Below are 24,452 nucleotides of genomic sequence, written 5' to 3' on the forward strand. Positions count from 1 at the left end.
AGGGGAGGGGCAAGATGAAAGGGGAGGGGCCAGACGAGAGTGGCGTGTCGTGGTGGTGCTGCTGGAGGAGGTTGGTGATGAAGATGGCGCAGGGCTGTGCTGACCACGTGGTGGCGGACGCCGGAGCCTTCCTGCGGAACGCGCAGATGCAGGTAGACAACAACCACAACAACAACCACCACAACAACAACCATCACAACAACAACCACAACAACAACCACCACCATCAACACATCATCGCCACGATCATCATCGCCACCACAACCACCATCACAACCACCAACATCACCACCAACATCACCACCACCACAACCACCATTGTCGTCACCATCACCACCACAACCACCATCATCGTCACCATCACCACCACAACCATCACCAACATCATCATCACCAACATCATCATCACCAACATCACCACCACCAACATCACCACCACCATCATCACCACCACCATCACCATCATCACCACCACAACCATCACCACCATCATCACCATCACCACAACCATCATGTGGTGGTGGTGGTGGTGAGAGACACGGGGGGGAGAGACACGGGGGAGAGAGACACGGGGAGAGAGAGACACGGGGAGAGAGACACGGGGAGAGAGAGACACGGGGAGAGAGAGACACGGGGAGAGAGAGACACGGGGGAGAGAGACACGGGGAGAGAGAGAGACACGGGGGGAGAGAGACACGTGGGGAGAGAGACACGGGGAGAGAGAGACACGGGGAGAGAGAGACACGGGGAGAGAGAGAGACACGGGGGAGAGAGACACGGGGAGAGAGACAGGGAGAGAGAGACACGGGGGGAGAGAGACACGGGGGAGAGAGACCACGGGGGGAGAGAGACACGGGGAGAGAGACACGGGGAGAGAGACACGGGGGTGAGACAGAGACACAGAGAGACAGATTCACGGGGTGAGACAGAGACACGGGGAGAGAGAGACACGGGGAGAGAGACACGGGACAGAGACACAGAGAGACAGATTCACGGGGTGAGACAGAGACACGGGGAGAGAGAGACACGGGGAGAGAGACACGGGGTGAGACAGAGAGACAGAGAGACGGGGCCGTGTCACCTGTAGATAGACTTCTGAACGGTGCTGTACAGTGCAAAGATGACTCAGCAAAGATACAGTGCACGTCTGTGTGTGTGTGTCTGTGTGTGTGTCTGTGCACGTCTGTCTGTGTGTGTCTGTGCACGTGTGTCTGTGTGTGTGTGTCTGTGCACGTCTGTGTGTGTGTGTCTGTGCACGTATGTGTGTGTGTCTGTGTACGTCTGTGTGTGTGTGTGTCTGTGTGTGTGCACGTCTGTGTGTGTGTGTGTCTGTGCACGTCTGTGTGTGTGTGTGTCTGTGCACGTCTGTGTGTGTGTGTCTGTGCACGTGTGTCTGTGTGTGTGTGTCTGTGCATGTCTGTGTGTGTGTGTCTGTGCACGTCTGTCTGTGCACGTCTGTGTGTGTGTGTGTCTGTGCACGTATGTGTGTGTGTGTCTGTGTACGTCTGTGTGTCTGTGTGTGTGTGTCTGTGCACGTCTGTGTGTGTGTGTGTGTCTGTGCACGTCTGTCTGTGCACGTCTGTGTGTGTGTGTGTCTGTGCACGTGTGTGTGTGTGTGTCTGTGTACGTCTGTGTGTGTGCACGTCTGTGTGTGTGTGTGTCTGTGCACGTCTGTGTGTGTGTGTGTCTGTGCACGTCTGTGTGTGTGTGTCTGTGCACGTCTGTCTGTGTGTGTGTCTGTGCACGTCTGTCTGTGTGTCTGTGTGTGTCTGTGCACGTCTGTCTGTGTGTGTGTCTGTGCACGTCTGTCTGTGTGTGTGTCTGTGCACGTCTGTCTGTGTGTCTGTGTGTGTCTGTGCACGTCTGTCTGTGTGTGTGTATGTGTGTCTCTGTGTGTGTGTCTCTGTGTGTGTGTATCACACGGTGAGGAGCGGTAGTGTAGCGGTGAGCGCGCTGCGCTATGAACCTGGCGACCTGGGTTCGATTCCCTGAACCGGTCCCGGGCCTCCCATAGGTCGACTCGGCCTCAAATGAGTACCTGGTGCGGTGTGTAAACATTGCCAATAGGGAGACAAAGGCGGTCGGGCGTGGTGCTGGCCACCCACCCCCTCGTGTGCCGTGCCGGCCTTCATAGGTGCTGCTCGCTAACAGCACTTGCCCCTACAGTCTGTTAAGGCTATATGGGGGATCTTTATCTTTGTGTCTGTGTGTTTAACTCGTGGTTTAGTGGTAATTAATTGAATGATGAAAGTTACAAGCGAGAATTTCATCATCGCTTGCGGCTGGGATTGGCATCGTCCCCGACTCCTCCTGACGTCGAGGGTAAATGGGCGAGGTTTAGGACTGTGACTCATGCAGCCGCAATGGCTGCTTTGGGTACGCGGTCCAGACCTCCCCAGAGACCCTGGCTGACAGAGAAGGTGTTCAGGATGGTTGAGAAAAAGCGACAGGCCCACTGCCATCGGCTACAGAATCCCACGTCAGAGAATGAGGAGGCTTACCGCAGCCTTCGCTCGAAGGTTCGGAGAGCCGTGAGGCGCTGCAAGGATGGGTGGTGGTCGTGATCACAAATCCCTATTTAACTCCATCAAAAAAGTAACCTGCAGCGCCACACCTATTACCATCATTAGGGGAAAAAAACGGTGATCCAATCTCCGACCCCCAGGAACAGGCTTGCAGATTTGCTGAGCATTTCTGTGAGGTCCTGGGGGAAGGGAAATCCCACAGCCAGGAAAAACATCGTGGCACAAAGTGAGGATGACCCTGCTGAGGCTGCGGTGCCTCAAATATTGAAATAAGTCACCCCTGTGAGTGGCTGGCTGAGGTGCCATCTGTTGAGGAAGTACTGAAGGCGATCCGGAGTCTGAGACCAGGAAAGGCAGCGGGCAGAGATGATCTCCCAAGCGAAATGCTGAGGGAGGGCGGCGTTTGTGCACAGACTGCCCTATATGACATAACAACAGTCTGGACCACTGGACGGGTTCCGCAGAATTGGAAGGATGCCCTGGTGGTCCCCCTCTTTAAGAAGGGGGGACCGCACAGACTGTAACAACTACAGGGGCATCTCACTCCTCAGTGTGCCGGGAAAGGTCCTGGCAAGAATTAGTCAACATCGCCTTGCCAGGCACGCTGAGGAGAGGCTTGCGGAGCCCCAATGCGGTTTCAGGAAAGGGCGGTCCTGCACAGATGCCATATTTTCTGTCCGTCTGGCTACAGCAGAGGTGTAGGGAATTCCAACAAGACCTACATCTCTGCTTTATTGACCTGCTCAAGGCCTATGATACCATCAGTAGGCCTGGGCTCTGGGTCGATGCCCGGGTGCGGTCAAGGGATGGCTCCCTCTTCTTTGGTTCTTTCGGTAAAGTCACGTAGAATGAGAATAAAATAATAAATTGATAAAATAAAATTACACAATAATATTCTCACGACGTTTCGGCCACAACACAAGCGGCCTTCATCAGGTGAAGGGACGAGACTGTCTGGTAGGACAGCGCTGGAGTGAAAGAGCCACGTTCAGATCACGGCCTTTAAGTGCTAAAGTTGAGGCTTAAAGGCCGTGATCTGAACGTGGCTCTTTCACTCCAGCGCTGTCCTACCAGACAGTCTCGTCCTTTCACCTGATGAAGGCCGCTTGTGTTGTGGCCGAAACGTCGTGAGAATATTATTGTGTTATTTTATTTTATCAATTTATTATTTTATTCTCATTCTATGTGACTTTACCGAAAGAACCAAAGAAGATGACTCATTGCAGTCACGAAAGCTTTAAATCGGATGGCTCCCTATTGGTCAACCACGTTATGTATGCCGATGGTTTGGTAATAGCCGCTCATTCAGAGGAGGAGTTGGAGACGCTGCTGCTGAGACTGGAGCGTGCCACTAAGAGGTGGGGCCTTGCCATCAGCCCTATCAAAACTAAGCACCTGCCTGGGTATTTTGTACCATCAGACACTCCACCCCCACAACTCCCAATCGGTGATGGGGCAGTTGTGGAGAAAGTAGAGAGTTTCCCATACCTGGGCAGTGTGCTTATGACCGGCTCCAGTTTAACAGCAGAGGTCTCACTCCGAATCAGTCGAGCGGCAGTATCTTTTCATCGGTTGCGTAATGCTGTGTGGAAGCTACCTGGTCTGTCGCTCCGCACTAAGCTTCAGGTCTTCTCGGCCACGGTCATTCTCTCCCTTCTCTACGCTTGCGAAACGTGGACCCCCCTAATGGAACATCTTCGCCGGTTAGAAACATTTAGGCTGGCCTGCCTACGATCCGTCCTGGGTTTAACCAGGCTGGATTGTGTGAGGAGCTCACAAATTCCTTGAAAGATTTGGGCACGGTCCCATCAGTGAGCTCCTCCGGCAGGCAAGGCTGCGTTGGCTGGGTCATGTAGCCCGCATGCCCAGCCACCGCATGCCGAAACAGCTTTTGTTCGACTGGATCGAGGGGGCTAAACGGGCGTGGCACGGGCTAGAGAAGAGATGGAGTGATGTGGTACAGGAGAACGTGGAGCTGAGTGGACTTGCCGATGACTGGTACCAGCGGTGTCAAGATCGGCCTCTGTGGAGGAGGCTCGTGAAGGACGCTACTGGGCAGTTGGAGGTAGTCGCCCTCCAACAACAACGGAGGGCGGAGGAGCGACGCTCACAACAACGAGCGGAGCGCTGGGTGGCTAAAGCACAGCGGGTTGGCACAGTAGGGGGCACAGGTGGTGCATCAGCCAGTCATCTCAGTCAGTCGACCCGTGGCACCTGGGTCTGCCCCGTGATCTCCTGCCAGCGGGCGTTCGACACTTCACGTGGCCTCAAGGTGCACATAGTCTGGCACAACCGTCGTGGTGACGTCACCACCACTTAGTGGCGAATGGCGGTTGTTGTTGTCTGTGTGTGTCTGTGTGTCTCTGTGTGTCTGTGTGTGTGTGGCTCTGTGTGTGTGTCTGCGTGTGTGTGTGCTTTGTTTCTGTGTGTGTGTTTGTGCGTGTGGAGCGGTAGTGTAGTAGTGGTTAGCGCTACGAACCTGGTGTCCCAAGTTCGATTCCCGCTCACGGCAAACACCACCGGTGACGATTATCTGAACCGGTCCTGGGCCTCCCCTAGGTCGACTCAGCTTCAAATGAGTACCCGGTGTAGCAGTGGTGTGTAGTGAACATCGCCACTGGGGAGACAAAGGCGGCCGGGCGTGGTGCTGGCCATCCACCCCCTCATGTGCCGTGCCGGCCTTCATAGGTGCCGCTCGCTAACAGCACTTGCGCCTACAGTCTGTTACAGTCTACCTGGGGGATGTTTGTCTTTGTGTGTACCCGTGTGTTAACCCCATGTGTGTGTGTGTTAACCCCGTGTGTGTGTGTGTTAACCCCGTGTGTGTGTTAACCCCATGTGTGTGTGTTAACCCCATGTGTGTTAACCCCATGTGTGTGTGTTAACCCCGTGTGTGTGTTAACCCCGTGTGTGTGTTAATCCCGTGTGTGTGTGTGTTAACCCCGTGTGTGTGTGTTAACCCCATGTGTGTGTGTGCTAACCCCGTGTGTGTGTGTGTTAACCCCGTGTGTGTGTGTGTTAACCCCGTGTGTGTTAACCCCATGTGTGTTAACCTCATGTGTGTGTGTGTTAACCCCATGTGTGTGTGTTAACCCCATGTGTGTTAACCCCATGTGTGTGTGTTAACCCCGTGTGTGTGTTAACCCCGTGTGTGTGTTAATCCCGTGTGTGTGTGTGTTAACCCCGTGTGTGTGTGTGTTAACCCCATGTGTGTGTGTGCTAACCCCGTGTGTGTGTGTGTTAACCCCGTGTGTGTGTGTTAACCCCATGTGTGTGTGTGTTAACCCCGTGTGTGTGTGTTAACCCCATGTGTGTGTGTTAACCCCGTGTGTGTGTGTTAACCCCATGTGTGTGTGTTTGTGTTAACTCCATGTGTGTGTGTGTTAACCCCGTGTGTGTGTGTTAACCCCATGTGTGTGTGTTTGTGTTAACTCCGTGTGTGTGTGTTAACCCCGTGTGTGTGTGTTAACCCCATGTGTGTGTTAACCCCGTGTGTGTGTGTTAACCCCATGTGTGTGTGTTAACCCCATGTGTGTGTGTGTTAACCCCATGTGTGTGTGTGTGTTAACCCCATGTGTGTGTGTGTGTGTTAACCCCGTGTGTGTGTGTGTTAACCCCGTGTGTGTGTGTGTTAACCCCATGTGTGTGTGTTAACCCCATGTGTGTTAACCCCATGTGTGTGTGTTAACCCCGTGTGTGTGTTAACCCCGTGTGTGTGTTAATCCCGTGTGTGTGTGTGTTAACCCCGTGTGTGTGTGTGTTAACCCCATGTGTGTGTGTGCTAACCCCGTGTGTGTGTGTGTTAACCCCGTGTGTGTGTGTTAACCCCATGTGTGTGTGTGTTAACCCCGTGTGTGTGTGTTAACCCCATGTGTGTGTGTTAACCCCATGTGTGTGTTAACCCCGTGTGTGTGTGTTAACCCCATGTGTGTGTGTTAACCCCATGTGTGTGTGTGTTAACCCCATGTGTGTGTGTGTGTGTGTTAACCCCATGTGTGTGTGTGTGTGTTAACCCCGTGTGTGTGTGTGTTAACCCCGTGTGTGTGTGTGTTAACCCCATGTGTGTGTGTGTGTTAACCCCGTGTGTGTGTGTGTTAACCCCATGTGTGTGTGTGTTAACCCCATGTGTGTGTGTTAACCCCATGTGTGTGTGTGTTAACCCCATGTGTGTGTGTTAACCCCATGTGTGTGTGTGTTAACCCCATGTGTGTGTGTGTGTTAACCCCATGTGTGTGTGTGTGTGTTAACCCCGTGTGTGTGTGTGTTAACCCCGTGTGTGTGTGTGTTAACCCCATGTGTGTGTGTGTGTTAACCCCGTGTGTGTGTGTGTGTTAACCCCATGTGTGTGTGTTAACCCCATGTGTGTGTGTTAACCCCATGTGTGTGTGTGTTAACCCCATGTGTGTGTGTGTGTTAACCCCATGTGTGTGTGTGTTAACCCCATGTGTGTGTTAACCCCATGTGTGTGTGTGTTAACCCCATGTGTGTGTGTGTTAACCCCGTGTGTGTGTGTTAACCCCGTGTGTGTGTGTTAACCCCGTGTGTGTGTGTGTTAACCCCGTGTGTGTGTGTGTTAACCCCGTGTGCGTGTGTGTGTTAACCCTGCGTGTGTGTGTGTTAACCCCAGTGTGTGTGTGTGTTAACCCCGTGTGTGTGTGTGTGTTAACCCCGTGTGTGTGTGTGTGTGTTAACCGTGTGTGCGTGCAGGAGTTTGCCCGCACGGTGTACACACTGCGCGACGTGGTGAGCGAGATCCGCGACAAGGAGACGCGCCGGCGCCTGGCGGTGCTGCCCTACGCCCTGGTGCTGCGTGAGCCGCGGCCGGACTGCGTGCGCATCGGTACCCCGCGCACACTGTACACAGAGCGCACTGTACACCACGCACACACTGTACACTGTGTGCACTGTACACGACGCGCACACCGCGCACCAAACTGTACACCAGACTTGCATCGACACACTGCACACCGCTAACACTGCACACTGTGCACCGTACACACTGTGCACCGTACACACTGTGCACCGTACACACTGTACACCACGTGCACACTGTGCACCGTACACACTGTGCACCGTACACACTGTGCACCGTACACACTGTGCACCGTGCACACTGTGCACCGTACACACTGTGCACCGTACACACTGTGCACCGTACACACTGTGCACCGTACACACCGTGCACCGTACACACCGTGCACCGTACACACTGTGCACCGTACACACCGTGCACCGTACACACTGTGCACCGTACACACTGTGCACCGTACACACTGTACACCACGTGCACACTGTGCACCGTACACACGGTACACCGTACACACTGTACACCGTACACAACATCATACACTGCACATCGCAGTGCACACTGTACACCGCGCCGCACCCTACACTGTACATTGTACGCCGCACGCCAAACTGTACGCCGCACTGTACGCCACACTGTACGTATTTCTCCGCGTGCCCAGTGACGGAGTTCTCGCGTAAGACGGGCGACTACCCCAGCCTCTCGGCGACGGACGTGAGGGTGCTGGCGTTGGCGTACCAGCTGCACCTGGAGCACGGCGGAGGAGCGGTCGGGGTAGACGCCGCCGCCGGCAACGCCGCCGCCGCCGGGGCCGCCGCCGGCACCACGGAGGAGTCTGCCGGCACGGCGCCGGCACGGCCGGAGGGACCGCCGCCCGGCTTGCCGGGCTTCCATCTCCCTCGCCCGGTGAGCAGCGGCAGGGGGAGGGGAGGGGAGGGGGGGAGCAGGGAGGGGGGGGAGGGGTGGGAGGGAGGGAGGGAGGGTGATCTCATGCCCACCACCCCCATCACCACCCCGTGTCTCTTGTGTGTCTCCTGCCTGCCTCCCTGTGTCTCCGTGTGTCTCCTCCCTGTCTCCTGCCTGTCTCCGTGTGTCTCCTGCCTGTCTCCCTGTGTCTCCGTGTCTCCTCCCTGTCTCCTGCCTGTCTCCGTGTGTCTCTGCCTGTCTCCCTGTGTCTCCTCGTGTCTCCTCCCTGTCTCCGTGTGTCTCCTCCCTGTCTCCGTGTGTCTCCTGCCTGTCTCCCTGTGTCTCCTCGTGTCTCCTCCCTGTCTCCTGCCTGTCTCTGTGTGTCTCCTGCCTGTCTCCGTGTGTCTCCTGCCTGTCTCCGTGTGTCTCCTCCCTGTCTCTGTGTGTCTCCTGCCTGTCTTGGTGTGTCTCCTGCCTGTCTCCCTGTGTCTCCTCGTGTCTCTGTGTCTGTGTGTGTCTCCGTGTGTGTGTGTGTCTGTGTGTCTGTGTGTGTGTGTCTCTGTATCTGTGTGTGTCTCTGTATCTGTGTGTGTCTCCGTGTGTGTCTGTGTGTGTGTCTCCGTGTGTGTGTCTCTGTGTCTGTGTGTGTGTCTGTGTGTGTGTGTGTCTCTCTGTGTGTGTGTCTCTGTGTCTGTGTGTGTTTAACCATCTTCCTTTCTCCTTTCCTTCTCCCTGCTGCTGCTGCTGTCCACTTATTGACCTTCAAACATAACAACAACAACCACCACCACCACCACCGACAACCACACGGCCCTTAACCAAAGGGCACCGTGAAGAGGAAGATGACGCACGGTGATGGGGTTGGTGGTGATGGGGTTGGTGGTGATGGGGTTGGTGGTGATGGGGTTGGTGGAGCGGTGGGCGATGGGGTTGATGGAGCGGTGGGCGATGGGGTTGGTGATGGGGTTGGTGGTGATGGGGTTGGTGGAGCGGTGGGCGATGGGGTTGGTGGTGATGGGGTTGATGGAGCGGTGGGCGATGGGGTTGGTGATGGGGTTGGTGGTGATGGGGTTGGTGGAGCGGTGGGCGATGGGGTTGGTGGTGATGGGGTTGGTGGAGCGGTGGGCGATGGGGTTGGTGGTGATGGGGTTGGTGGAGCGGTGGGCGATGGGGTTGGTGGAGCGGTGGGTGATGGGGTTGGTGGAGCGGTGGGCGATGGGGTCGGTAGTGGAGGCGCTGGCCAAGGCGCTGGTGCAGGAGGGGGCCACGCGGCCCCTCTGGCCGACCAGTTTGCCTCCTTCCTCTACTGGCGCCAGCCCCTGCCGATGGTCGACCTTCAGCTGGAGGGGCTGTCACCGGGGCCGTCACCGGGGCCGTCACCGGGGCTGTCACCGGGGACGTCACCGGGGCCGTCACCGGGGCCGTCACCGGGGCCGCCACCGGGGCCGTCGGAAGCGGCTGTACGTGGGATTGGGGGCGGCGGGAGAAGCGTGCCTGTGTGTGTCTGTGTACGTGTGTTTGCGTGCCTGTGTGTGTCTCTGTGTGTACACCCAGGACCCCATTCAAACCCACAGTGGCCTGGCCTCAGCTAGCTGATGAAAGTTGCAAGCGAGGATTTCATCATCGCTTGCGGCTGGGGTTGGCATCGTCCCCCACTCCTCCTGATGTCGAGGGTAAATGGGCGAGGTTTAGGACTGTGACTCATGCAGCTGCAATGGCTGCTTTGGGTACGCGGTCCAGACCTCCCCAGAGACCCTGGCTGACAGAGGAGGTGTTCAAGCTGGCTGAGAAAAAGCGACAGGCCCACTGTCATCGGCTACAGAATCCCACGTCAGAGAATGAGGAGGCTTACCGCAGCCTTCGCTCGGAGGTTCGGAGAGCCGTGAGGCGCTGTAAGGATGGGTGGTTGTCGCGGGTTGCTGAAGAGTCTGCCTCAGTGGCCCGCGATCACAAATCACTCTTTAACTCCATCAAAAAAGTAACCTGCGGCGCCACACCTATTACCATCATTAGGGGAAAGAACGGTGATCCAATCTCCGACCCACAGGAATGGGTTTGCAGATTTGCTGAGCAGTTCTGTGAGGTCCTGGGGGAGGGGAAATCCTTCAGCCTGGAAAACATCGTGGCACAAAGTGGGGATGACCCTGCTGAGGCTGCGGTGCCTCAAATATTGGAAGGAGTTCACCCCCTGTGAGTGGCTGGCTGAGGTGCCATCTGTTGAGGAAGTACTGAAGGCGATCCAGAGTCTGAGACCAGGAAAGGCACCGGGCAGAGATTATCTCCCAAGCCAAATGCTGAGGGAGGGTGGCATTTGTGCATAGACTGCCCTACATGACATCATAACAACAGTCTGGACCACTGGACGGGTTCCGCAAGATTGGAAGCATGCCCTGGTGGTCCCCCCTCTTTAAGAAGGGGGACTGCACAGACTGTAACAACTACAGGGGAATCTCACTCCTCAGTGTGCCTTGCTAGGCAAGCTGAGGAGAGGCTTGCGGAGCCCCAATGCGGTTTCAGCAAAGGGCGGTCCTGCACAGATGCCATATTTTCTGTCTGCTACAGCAGAGGTGTAGGGAATTCCAGCAAGACCTACATCTCTGATTTATTGACCTGGTCAAGGCCTATGATACCATCAGTAGGCCTTGGCTCTGGGTTGATCGTGCTTTTGGAGTCCCTGACCCCCTGCTCATGATCATTAAGGACCTTCATGATGGTGAGCGGGCCCGGGTAAAACTACGTGGCCGGGAGTCAGAGCCATTCCCTGTACACCTTGGGGTGCGACAGGGATGTCCTCTGGCTCCCACATTATTTAACATCTATTTTGACCACGTAGTTCATGAAGCCTTCAATAGCTGTACCGGAGGAATTTCCATCTGGTACAGATACAATGGGAGACTGATCGATGCCCGGATGCGGTCAAGGGATGGCTCCCTATTGCTCAACCATGTTATGTATGCCGATTTGGTAATAGCTGCTCATTCAGAGGAGGAGTTGGAGACGCTGCTGCTGAACCTGGCATTGCCACTAAGAGGTGGGGCCTTACCATCAGTCCCACCAAAACTAAGCACCTGCCTGGGTATTTTGTACCATCGGACACTCCACCCCCACAACTCCCAATCGGTGATGGGGCAGTTGTGGAGAGAGTGGAGAGATTCCCATACCTGGGCAGTGTGCTTAAAACCGGCTCCAGTTTAACAGCAGAGGTCTTACTCCGAATCAGTCTAGCGGCAATATCTTTTCATCGGTTGTGTAACGCTGTGTGGAAGCTACCTGGTCTGTCGCTCCGCACTACACTTCAGGTCTTCTCGGCCACGGTCTTTCCCTCCCTTCTCTACGCTTGCGAAACATGGACACCCCAAATGGAACATCTTCGCCGGTTAGAAACATTTAGGCTGGCCTGCCTACGATCCATTCTGGGTTTAACCAGGCTGGATTGTGTGAGGAGCTCACAAATCCTTGAAATGATCTGGGCAAGGTCCCATCGGTGAGCTCATCTGGCGGGCAAGGCTGCCTTGGCTGGGTCATGTAGCCCGCATGCCCAGCCACCGCATGCCGAAACAGCTTTTGTTCGGCCGGATCGAGGGGGCTAAACGGGCGCGGCACGGGCTAGAGAAGAGATGGAGTGATGTGGTACAGGAGGACGTGGAGCTGAGTGGACTTGCCGATGACTGGTACCAGCGGTGTCAAGATCAGCCTCTGTGGAGGAGGCTCGTGAAGGACGCTACTGGGCAGTTGGAGGCAGTCGCCCTCCAACAACAACGGAGGGCGGAGGAGCGACGCTCAGAACAACGAGCGGAGTGCCGGGTGGCTAAAGCACAGCAGGTTGGCACAGTAGGGGGCACAGGTGGTGCATCGGCCGGTCGTCTCAGTCAGTCGACCCGTGGCACCCGCTGGGTCTGCCCCGTGACCTCCGCACTTCACGTGGCCTCAGCGTGCACCTAGCCTGGCACAGGTGCCACGGCGACATCACCGCCACTTAGCGGCGAATGGCAGCGGTTGTTGCGTCTAATATTTTGGTCGGCAAAATGATACCCCCCCTCCTCTTCCCTTCTCGAGCCTCACCGAGTCTCACCGAGCCTCACCGATGCTCACCAAGCCTCACCGATGCTCACCGAGTCTCACCGATGCTCACCAAGCCTCACCGATGCTCACTGCTGTTCCCCCTGCTCCCCTCCCCTTCTCCCCCCCCCCGCACCGTGTTGTGAGTAGAAGCTGGCAGGGAGCTCACTGCGGGCGGGCGCTGGAGAGTTGCGCGACGGTGCCGAGGGCGGTGACGGTGCCGAGGGGTTCAGCTCCTTCGTGTTCTGGCGGAGTCCGCTGGCAAGCCCGGAGGAGCTGGACCCGGCACTGCTCATGGTGAGGAGATGGGGGGGGGGGGGGAGACGTGGGGGGGGTGACGTGGGGGTGTAGCAGTAGGAGACATGATGGGCATTGGGGTAGCGGACGCTGTGTGACTCCTCCCCCCCCACTCCCTCTCCCCACCTTCTCAGGGAATGTCGATTAGCGACCAGACCACCGCCAGCCAGCACCAGGGCCACGTGCCGGTGGATCGCACCGCCGCCGGCAACGGTGAGAGCCGCCGGGAAGCGGCCGTGCCGGAACCGCGGCTGCAGCAGCAGCAGCCGGACGTCGCCGGTGAGAGCGATAAGGAGAACGCGGTCGGCGGCGGCGGCGGCGATGATGACGAGGAGGAGGAGGAGGAGGGCGGGGGTGGGTGGATCACGCCGAGCAACATCGCGGACGTTCACCGCACGAGCACCGAGTGCGAGCCCCTGGGGCGCGTCGCCGTCGCCTGCCTCACCACGGACTTCGCCATGCAGGTGCCACCCCCGACGCTCACCGGCACCGCCGCTACCGCCGCTACTGCCACTACCGCCACCACTACCACCGCTACCACCACTACCCACCACCACTACCACCACTACCACCACCACTATCGCCACTATCACCACTACCGCCACTATCACCACTACCACCAATACCACCATTACCACCACTACTACCGCCATCACCACTACCACCACCACTACCGCCACTATCACCACCACTACCACCACTACCACCGCTACCACCACTACGACTACCACCACTACCACCACCACTACCACCACCACTACCGCCACTATCACCACTACCACCACTACCACCACCACTACCGCCACTATCACCACTACCACCACTACGACTACCACCATTACCACCACTACCGCCACTATCACTACCACCACTACGACTACCACCATTACCACCACGACCACTACCACCACCACTACCACCACTACGACTACCACCACTACCACCGCTACCACCACTACGACTACCACCATTACCACCACTACCACCACTACTACCGCTATCACTACTACCACCATCACTACTACCACCACTACCACCATCACTACTACCACCACTACCACCACCACTACTACCGCCACTACCACCATCACGACTACCACCATTACCACCACTACCATCACTAATACCGCCATCACTACTACCACCACTACCACCATCACTACTACCAGCACTAGCACTACCACCGCTACCGCCACCACTACCACCACAACCAGCACCCCCACTACCACCACCACTACCAGCACTACCGCCACCACTACCTGTGTGTATATGTATCTGTGTGTGTGTATCTGGCCTGGAACAAGCATCGTGGTGACATCACCGCCACTTAGTGGCAAATGGCGGTTGTTGTTGTATCTGTATGCACGTATGTGTGTGTGCGTGCGAGAGGCTGATCGATGCCCGGGTGCAGTCAAGGGATGGCTCCCTATTGCTCAACCACGTTATGTATGCCGATGATTTGGTAATAGCTGCTCATTCAGAGGAGGAGATGGAGACGCTGCTGCTGAGACTGGAGCGTGCCACTAAGAGATGGGGCCTTACCATCAGCCCCACCAAAACTAAAGCACCTGCCTGGGTATTTTGTACCATCGGACACTCAGGATTGGAAGGATGCCCTGGTGGTCCCCCTCTTTAAGAAGGGGGACCGCACAGACTAACAACTACAGGGGCATCTCACTCCTCAGTGTGCCGGGAAAGGTCCTGGCAAGGATTATTCAACATCACCTTGCCAGGCACGCTGAAGAGAGGCTTGCGGAGCCCCAATGCGGTTTCAGGAAAGGGCAGTCCTGCACAGATGCCATATTTTCTGTCCGTCTGCTACAGCAGAGGTGTAGGGAATTCCAACAAGACCTACATCTCTGCTTTATTGACCTGGTCAAGGCCTATGATACCATCAGTAGACCTGGGCTCTGGGTTGTTCTTTGTGCTTTTGGAGTCCCTGACCCTCTGCTCACAATCATTAAGGACCTTTATGATGGTGAGCGGGCCCAGGTAAAATTACGTGGCAGGGAGTCAGAGCCATTCCCTGTACACCTTGGGGTGCGACAGGGATGTCCTCTGGCTCCCACATTATTTAACATCTATTTTGACCATGTAGTTTGTGAAGCCTTCAATAGCTGTACCGGGGGAATCTCCATATAGCCGCTCATTCAGAGGAGGAGTTGGAGATGCTGCTGCTGAGAATGAAGTGTGCCACTAAGAGATGGGGCCTTACCATCAGCCCCACCAAAACTAAGCACCTGCCTGGGTATTTTGTACCATCAGACACTCCACCCCCACAACTCGCAATCGGTGATAGGGCAGTTGTTGAGCGAGTGGAGAGTTTCCCATACTTGGGCAGTGTGCTTATGGCCGGCTCCAGTTTAACAGCAGAGGTCTCACTCCGAATCAGTCGCGCGGCAATATCTACTAAGCTTCAGGTCTTCTCGGCCACGGTCATTCCCTCCATTCTCTACGCTTGCGAAACGTGGACCCCATTAATGGAACATCTTCGCCGGTTAGAAACATTTAGGCTGGCCTGCCTACGATCCATCCTGGGTTTAACCAGGCTGGATTGTGTGAGGAGCTCACAAATCCTTGAAAGATCTGGGCAAGGTCCCATCGGTGAGCTTCTCCGGCAGGCAAGGCTGCGTTGGCTGGGTCATGTAGCCCGCATGCCCAGCCACCGCATGCCAAAACAGCTTTTGTTTGGCCGGATTGAGGGGGCTAAGCGGGCGCGGCACGGGATAGAGAAGAGATGGAGTGATGTGGTACAGGAGGACGTGGAGCTGAGTGGACTTGCCGATGACTGGTACCAGCGGTGTCAAGATCGGCCTCTGTGGAGGAGGCTCGTGAAGGATGCTACTGGGCAGTTGGAGGCAGTCGCCCTCCAACAACAACGGAGGGCGGAGGAGCGACGCTCACAACAACGAGCGGAGCGCCGGGTGGCTAAAGCACAGCAGGTTGGCACAGTAGGGGGCACAGGTGGTGCATCAGCCAGTCATCTCAGTCAGTCGACCCGTGGCACCTGGGTCTGCCCAGTGACCTCCTGCCAGCGGGCGTTCAACACTTCACGTGGCCTCACGGTGCACATAGCCTGGCACAAGCGTCGTGGTGACGTCACCGCCACTTAGTGGCGAATGGCGGTTGTTGTTGTTGTATCTGTGTGTGTGTATGTAGAATCTGCTAGTACAGATGGGTCTGCACGTGCTGTGTGTGTGTATGTATCTGTGTGTATGTATCTGTGTACGTGTGTAGAATGTGCTGGTACAGATGGGTCTGCACGTGCTGTGTGTGTGTATGTATCTGTATGTATGTATCTGTGTGTGTGTATCTCTGTGTATATGTATCTGTGTGTATGTATCTGTGTACGTGTGTAGAATGTGCTGGTACAGATGGGTCTGCACGTGCTGTGTGTGTGTGTATGTATCTGTATGTATGTATCTGTGTGTGTGTATCTCTGTGTATATGTATCTGTGTGTATGTATCTGTGTGTGTGTGTGTGTAGAATGTGCTGGTACACATGGGTCTGCACATGCTGTGTGTGTGTGTATCTGTGTGTATGTATCTGTGTGTATGTATCTGTGTGTGTGTGTAGAATGTGCTGGTACAGATGGGTCTGCACGTTCTGTGTGTGTGTGTATCTGTGTGTATGTAGAATGTGCTGGTACAGATGGGTCTGCACGTTCTGTGTGTGTATGTATCTGTGTGTGTGTATGTATCTGTGTGTGTGTATCTGTGTGTATGTATCTGAGTGTGTGTATGTAGAATGTGCTGGTACAGATGGGTCTGCACGTGCTGTGTGTGTATGTATCTGTGTGTATGTATCTGTGTGTGTATGTAGAATGTGCTGGTACAGATGGGTCTGCACGTGCTGTGTGTGTGTGTGTATCTGTGTGTATGTATCTGTGTGTATGTGTGTGTGTAGAATGTGCTGGTACAGATGGGTCTGCACGTGCTGTCTGTGTATCTGTGTGTATGTATCTGTGTGTATGTGTGTGTGTGTAGAATGTGCTGGTACAGATGGGTCTGCACGTGCTGTCTGTGGACGGGATGCTCATCAGGTCCACACGCTCACACGTGCTGCGCTGCTTTGCCTGCTTCAGGTGACAAATCCCTCACCACCTCCTCACCACTCCCTCACCCCTCACCATCCCCTCACCACCCTCACCTCACCCTCCCTCCTCCTCACAGTGATGGTGGTGATGATGACGATGACGATGGTGATGACGATGGTGATGTGATAATAATGGTGATGGTGGTGACGACAGTGACGATGTTGGCTGTGTCGGTGACTACGGTGGTGACGGTGACTACGGCGGTGACGGTGATTGCGGTGTGTGTGTGTGCGCGTGCGTACGTGTGTGCATGTGCGTACGTGTGTGTGTGCGTACGTGTGTGTGCGTGCGTGCGTACGTGTGTGTGTGCGTGCGTACGTGTGTGTGTGCGTACGTGTGTGTGCGTGCGTACGTGTGTGTGTGTGTGCGTACGTGTGTGTGCGTGTGTGTGTGTATGTGTGCGTGTGTGTGTGCGTGCGTGCAGCACCACGTCAGACACGTCGCTCGTCTTCTGCCGTGGCTGCGGGAACCGCACCCTGAAGAAGGTGGCGGTGACGCTGGGCGACGGCGGCCGCCTGCAGATGCACTTCTCCAGCAACCCACGTGTCATGAGCCACAGGGGCATGCGGGTGAGGGGGGTGGTGAGGGTGAGGGGGGTGGTGAGGGTGAGGGGGGGTGGTGAGGGTGAGGGGGGGTGGTGAGGGTGAGGGGGGGTGGTGAGGGTGGGGGCTGGGTGGTGAGGGAGTGACGCACGCACACTCACACACGTACACACACACCCACACACTAACCTACACACCCACACACTAACCAACACACACACTAACCTACACACACACTAACCTATACACACACTCATCCACACACTAACCTACACACACACTAACCTACACATACACACACACCCACACACTAACCTACACACACACTCATCCACACACTAACCTACACAACAACAACCGCCATTCGCCACTAAGTGGCGGTGACGTCACCACGACACTTGTGCCAGGCCATGTGCACCTTGAGGCCACGTGAAGTGTCGAACACCCGCTGGCAGGAGGTCACGGGGCAGACCCAGGTGCCACGGGTGACTGAGATGACTGGCCAATGCACCACCTGTGCCCCCTACTGTGCCAACCTGCTGTGCTTTAGCCACCCGGCGCTCCGCTCGTTGTTGTGAGCGTCGCTCCTCCGCCCTCCGTTGTTGTTGGAGGGCGACTGCCTCCAACTGCCCAGTAGCGTCCTTCACGAGCCTCCTCCACAGAGGCCGATCTTGACACCGCTGGTACCGGTCATCGGCAAGTCCACTCAGCTCCACGTCCTCCTGTACCACATCACTCCATCTCTTCTCTAGCTCGTGCCGCGCCCGTTTAACCCCCTCGATCTGGCCGAACAAAAGCTGTTTCGGCATGCGGTGGCTGGGCATGCAGGCTACATGACCCAGCCAACGCAACTTTGCCTGCCGGAGGAGCTCACCGATGGGACCTTGCCCAAATCTTTCAAGGATTTGTGAGATCCTCACACAATCCAGCCTGGTTAAACCCAGGATGGATCGTAGGCAGGCCAGCCTAAATGTTTCTAACCGGCGAAGATGTTCCATTAGGGGGGGTCCACGTTTCGCAAGCATAGAGAAGGGAGGGAATGACCGTGGCTGAGAAGACCTGAATCTTAGTAGATATTGCTGCTCGACTGATTCGGAGTGAGACCTCCGCTGTTAAACTGGAGCCGGTCATAAGCACACTGCCCAGGTATGGGAAACTCTCCACTCTCTCCACAACTGCCCCATCACCGATGAGAAGTTGTGGGGGTGGAGTGTCCGATGGTACAAAATACCCAGGCAGGTGCTTAGTTTTGGTGGGACTGATGGTAAGGCCCAATCTCTTAGTGGCACGCTCCAGTCTCAGCAGCAGCGTCCCCAACTCCTCTGAATGAGGAGCTATTACCAAATCATCGGCATACATAACGTGGTTGAGCAATAGGGAGCCATCCCTTGACCGCACCCAAGCATCGATCAGCCTCCCATTATATCTGTACCAAATGGAGATTCCCCCGGTACAGCTATTGAAGGCTTCACGAACTACGTGGTCAAAATAGATGTTAAATAATGTGGGAGCCAGAGGACATCCCTGTCGCACCCCAAGGTGTACAGGGAATGGCTCCGACTCCCGGCCACGTAGTTTTACCCGGGCCCGCTCACCATCATGAAGGTCCTTTATGATCGTGAGCAGAGGGTCAGGGACTCCAAAAGCACGAACAACCCAGAGCCAAGGCCTACTGATGGTATCATAGGCCTTGACCAGGTCAATAAAGCAGAGATGTAGGTCTTGTTGGAATTCCCTACACCTCTGCTGTAGCAGACGGACAGAAAATATGGCATCTGTGCAGGACCGCCCTTTCCTGAAACCGCATTGGGGCTCCACAAGCCTCTCCTCAGCGTGCCTGGCAAGGCGATGTTGAATAATCCTTGCCAGGACATTTCCCGGCACACTGAGGCGTGAGATGCTCCTGTAGTTGTTAGTCTATGCGGTCCCCCTTCTTAAAAAGGGGGACCACCAGGGCATCCTTCCAATCCTGCGGAACCTGTCCAGTGGTCTAGACTGCTGTTATGATGTCATATAGGGCAGTCTGTGCACAAACGCCACCCTCCCTCAGCTTTTCGCTTGGGAGATCATCTCTGCCCAGTGCCTTTCCTGGTCTCAGATTCCGGATCGCCTTCAGTACTTCCTCAACAGATGGCACCTTAGCCAGCCACTCATAGGGGGTGACTTCTTCTAATATTTGAGGCACCGCAGCCTCGGCAGGGTCCATCCCCACTTTGTGCCACGATGTTTTCCTGGCTGAGGGATTCCCCTCCCCCAGGACCTCACAGAAATGTTCAGCAATTCAGCAAACCTGTTCCTGGGGGTCGGAGATTGGAACACCGTTTTTTCCCCTAATTATGGTAATAGGTGTGGCGCTGCAGGTTACTTTCTTCATGGAGTTAAATAGAGATTTGTGATCACGGGCAACTGAGGCAGACTCCATCTCCTCAGCAACACGCGACCACCACCCATCCTTGCAGCGCCTCACGGCTCTCCGAACCTCCGAGCGAAGGCTGCGGTAAGCCTCCTCATTCTCTGACGTGGGATTCTGTAGCCGATGACAGTGGGCCTGTCGCTTTTTCTCAACCATCCTGAACACCTGTCAGCCAGGGTCTCTGGGGAGGTCTGGACCGCGTACCCAAAGCAGCCATTGCAGCTGCATGAGTCACAGTCCTAAACCTCGCCCATTTACCCTCGGCATCAGGAGGAGTGGGGGACAATGCCAACCCCAGCCGCAAGTGATGATGAAATTTTCGCTTGCAACTTTCATCAAGCTAACTGAGACCAGGCCACTTTAGGTTGGAAATGGGGTCCTGGGTGTACACCCACTACCGGAGTGGAAGAATGGCAGGCACATCTTACAGATGACTAGTCGATGGTCAGAGGGCAGATCAGCTCCACGGTAGGTCCAGGTGTCAAGGACATGGGCTCATATCCACTGGTCCGTCACTATGTAGTCCAGCAGATGTTATTGCTTGGACCCGGCATGCATCCATGATGTTGTGTGGATGCGCCGATGCCGGAACAGCGTGTTGGTAATTACAAGCCCATGGGCTGCACAAAAATCTAGCAGCCTCCTACCGTTGTTATTGAGCTGATCTAACCTACACACACACTAACCTACACACAGACACCCACACACTAACCTACACACACTAACCCTCAAACACACAACAACCGCCATTCACCACTAAGTGGCGGTGACGTCACCACGACGCTTGTGCCAGGCTATGTGCACCCTGAGGCGACGTGAAGTGTCGAACGCCCGCTGGCAGGAGGTCATGGGGCAGACCCAGGTGCCACGGGTCGACTGACTGAGATGACTGGCTGATGCACCACCTGTGCCCCCTACTGTGCCACACACACTAACCTACACACAAGACACCCACACACTAACCTACACACACTAACCCTCACACACACACTAACCTACACACACACCCACACACTAACCTACACACACACTAACCTACACACACACACCCACACACTAACCTACACACACACTAACCTACACACACACTAACCTACACACACACCCACACACTAACCTACACACACACTAACCTACACACACTCCCACACACTAACCTACACACACACTAACCTACACACACACCCACACACTAACCTACACACACACTAACCTACACACACACCCACACTAACCTACACACACACTAACCTACACACACACTAACCTACACACACACTAACCTACACACACACCCACACACTAACCTACACACACTAACCTACACACACACCCACACACTAACCTACACACTCACTAACCTACACACACACCCACACTAACCTACACACACACACACCTACCCACCATCCACTCGCCTACCCACTCACACACTCGCCCACGCACTCAATCAACCACCCACTCACACACTCACCCACTCACTCACCCACCGACTCACCTACCCACTCAATCAACCACCCACCCACTTACTCAACCATCCACTCACCCACCCACACACTCACCCACCCACACACCCACCCACTCGCCCACCCACTCAACCATCCACCCACCCACTCACCTACCCACACACCCACCCACTCGCCCACCCACTCAACCATCCACACACCCACTCACCCTCACACCCACTCACCCACCCACACACTCACCCACCCACACACCCACCCACCCACTCACCCACCCACACACCCACCCACCCACTCGCCCACCCACTCAACCATCCACCCACCCACTCACCCACCCACACACTCACCCACCCACACACCCACCCACCCACTCGCCCACCCACTCAACCATCCACACACCCACTCACACTCACCCACCCACTCACACACTCACCCACCCACACACCCACCCACACACCCACCCACTCGCCCACCCACTCAACCACTCGCCCACCCACTCAACCACCCACTCACACACCCACCCACTCACACACCCACTCACTCACCCACCCACCCACCCACTCACACTCACCCACCTTTGTCTCCCCCCCCCCGCCCCCCCCAGTACTCCCTCCCGCGCCCTCAGGGTGGCAAGCATGCGGTGAACCCGGTGCTGAGTGCCGACCAGCGCGAGCCGCAGCGCCGCCAGTCGAGGCGGCAGCGTGCCCGCACCGCCGCCCTGGATGCCGACTACGTGGCCGGCGCCTCGCCCTTTGTGGCCCACGACGTCACCAGCCGGGCCGCCACTCTGCGACTGCGCGCCGATGGCGGTGCCGGCGGCGGTGCCGGCGGTGCCGGCGGTGCCGGCGGCGGCGGTGGCGGGAGGAGGCGCGCAAACCCCAACGCGGCTAGGGCCAAGTTCACCAAGAAGAATTGATGATCCACTCTCACACTCACACACACTCGTACACACACTCGTACACTCACTCATACACACACTCATACACTCATACACACACTCGTACACTCACTCATACATACACTCATACACACACTCATACACTCATACACACACTCATACACACACATACTCATACACACACATACTCATACACACACTCATACACACACACTCATACACACACTCATACATACACTCATACATACATTCATACACACACTCATACACACACACTCATACATACATTCATACACACACTCATACACACACTCACTCATACACACATACACTCATACACACACTCACACATACACTCATACACACACACACACTCATACATACTCGTACACACACACATACACACTCATACACACACTCACACATACACTCATACATACATTCATACACACACTCACATACTCACTCATACACACATACACTCGTACACACACTCACATACTTGTACACACACACATACACACTCATACACACACTCACACACACTCATACACACACTCATACACACACTCACTCACTCATACAAACAAAAACTCATACACACACTCACACATACTCATACACTCGTACATACATTCACTCATACACACACTCACATGCTCACTCATACACTCATACACACGCTCACATACTCACTCACTCATACACACTTATACACTCATACACTCACTCACTCATACACTCACTCACACACACTCACTCACGCACACACACATTCAAACGCACACACTCACACATACACACTCATACACACTCATACACACATTCAAACGCACACACACACTCACTCACACACACTCACACACTCACTCACACACTCACACACACACACACATACACTCACTCACACACACTCACACACACACTCATACACACACTCACACACTCACTCACACACTCACACTCACTTGGGTGGGGGGAGAGGGAGACACGGGGTGGGGGGGGGAGGGAGACACGGGGGGGGGGCACCATCCAGCAGTGGATAGACACTGCCTACTGCTGCGACAACGACGACCGTGACATTAAGAACTCTCGTGGACTCGAGAGGGGACGTCCACCTCCTCACGCCGACCGAAACAAAACAAATAACATTTCCCGCCAAAAAATGCTAATATCTTTTCCCGCCAAATTTTCTCCCGCCAAAACAAACTGTTCCCCCCTTCACCCCCGTGGTTGTGTTTACTTGTGTTTGTGTGCGCTTCGTGTCCCGCGAAAAAACCGTAGTCGTGTATTTATTACCCCGCCGTGTGCACCGCGAGGCTGGGCTCTCTTTAAGCGGGGAGGATATTAAACCGTGATGGTTTAAAAAAAAATAACAAAAATTCCCCTCAGAATCGCCGCGCGCAACAAAAACGAATGTCGAAATGAAACGAGACTCTTCGACTCCGCGTGTGTCTCTCAACCGCCTGCGGTGTTGTTGTTACAATTATTAAACACATTTAAGCAGCGCATCAATGAGAATCGTGATTGTGGTGGTGGTGCGACTCGATGAGAATGTTAACTACCTCGCCTGGTACGCAGGAGGTCGTGGGTTCTGATCTTGACCCTGACTATGCCTGCTCCTGCTGCTGTATATTTGGAGTCTGAATGTCTCTCATCGTTATCACGGTGGCTAGGAGATGTCAGATCATACAAACTCCACTCATTCTAGAACAAGAGATCATACAAACTCCACTCATTCTAGCACAAGAGATCATACAAACTCCACTCATTCTAGAACAAGACATACAAACTCCACTCATTCTAGAACAAGAGATCATACAAACTCCACTCATTCTAGCACAAGAGATCATTCAAACTCCACTCATTCTAGCACAAGAGATCATACAAACTCCACTCTGTAGGATAGGGGGAGATCATACAAACTCTGTAGGACAGGGGGAGATCATACAAACTCTGTAGGACAGGGGGAGATCATACAAACTCTGTAGGACAGGGGGAGATCATACAAACTCTGTAGGACAGGTGGAGATCATACAAACTCTGTAGGATAGGGGGAGATCATACAAACTCTGTAGGACAGGGGGAGATCATACAAACTCTGTAGGACAGGGGGAGATCATACAAACTCTGTAGGACAGGGAGAGATCATACAAACTCTGTAGGACAGGGGGAGATCATACAAACTCTGTAGGACAGGGGGAGATCATACAAACTCTGTAGGACAGGGGGAGATCATACAAACTCTGTAGGACAGGTGGAGATCATACAAACTCTGTAGGATAGGGGGAGATCATACAAACTCTGTAGGACAGGGGGAGATCATACAAACTCTGTAGGACAGGGGGAGATCATACAAACTCTGTAGGACAGGGAGAGATCATACAAACTCTGTAGGACAGGGGGAGATCATACAAACTCTGTAGGACAGGGGGAGATCATACA

The 24,452-nt window shown here is 55.0% G+C and overlaps 1 protein-coding gene across 4 annotated transcripts; it reads left to right on the forward strand.

Moving 5' to 3' along the window:
- On the forward strand, positions 1–23,518 carry NOB1 (NIN1 (RPN12) binding protein 1 homolog). 4 transcript variants are annotated; one of them, XM_076055011.1, is made up of 9 exons: positions 1–152; positions 7,233–7,365; positions 7,994–8,238; positions 9,063–9,734; positions 12,448–12,594; positions 12,729–13,058; positions 16,582–16,679; positions 17,116–17,260; positions 21,714–23,518. In XM_076055011.1, the coding sequence occupies exons 1-9, from the start codon at positions 15–17 to the stop codon at positions 22,023–22,025; spliced, it is 2,220 nt and encodes a 739-aa protein (XP_075911126.1). In that variant the 5' UTR covers positions 1–14; the 3' UTR covers positions 22,026–23,518. The 4 variants fall into 4 exon arrangements, with proteins under 4 accessions (XP_075911126.1, XP_075911127.1, XP_032800401.2 ...); XM_076055012.1 differs by having other exon boundaries at positions 9,063–9,698; XM_032944510.2 differs by lacking the exon at positions 9,063–9,734.
- The last annotated feature ends 934 nt before the right edge of the window (positions 23,519–24,452 follow it).

This window comes from Petromyzon marinus, chromosome 69 (assembly GCF_048934315.1).
Source record: "Petromyzon marinus isolate PM22_M1 ecotype Great Lakes invasive population chromosome 69, UKy_Petmar_22M1.pri1.0, whole genome shotgun sequence".
Classification (NCBI taxonomy): domain Eukaryota; kingdom Metazoa; phylum Chordata; class Hyperoartia; order Petromyzontiformes; family Petromyzontidae; genus Petromyzon; species Petromyzon marinus.

What these genes read in the sequence shown, in the direction of transcription:
- NOB1 (XM_076055011.1), top strand. Translation starts at nt 15, where the DNA reads ATGAAAGGGGAGGGGCCAGACGAGAGTGGCGTGTCGTGGTGGTGCTGC. An exon ending in GCTTCCATCTCCCTCGCCCG is followed by an intron (nt 8,239 to 9,062) that starts GTGAGCAGCGGC and finishes CCTTAACCAAAG; the next exon opens with GGCACCGTGAAGAGGAAGAT. An exon ending in CCACGGACTTCGCCATGCAG is followed by an intron (nt 13,059 to 16,581) that starts GTGCCACCCCCG and finishes GTGTGTGTGTAG; the next exon opens with AATGTGCTGGTACAGATGGG.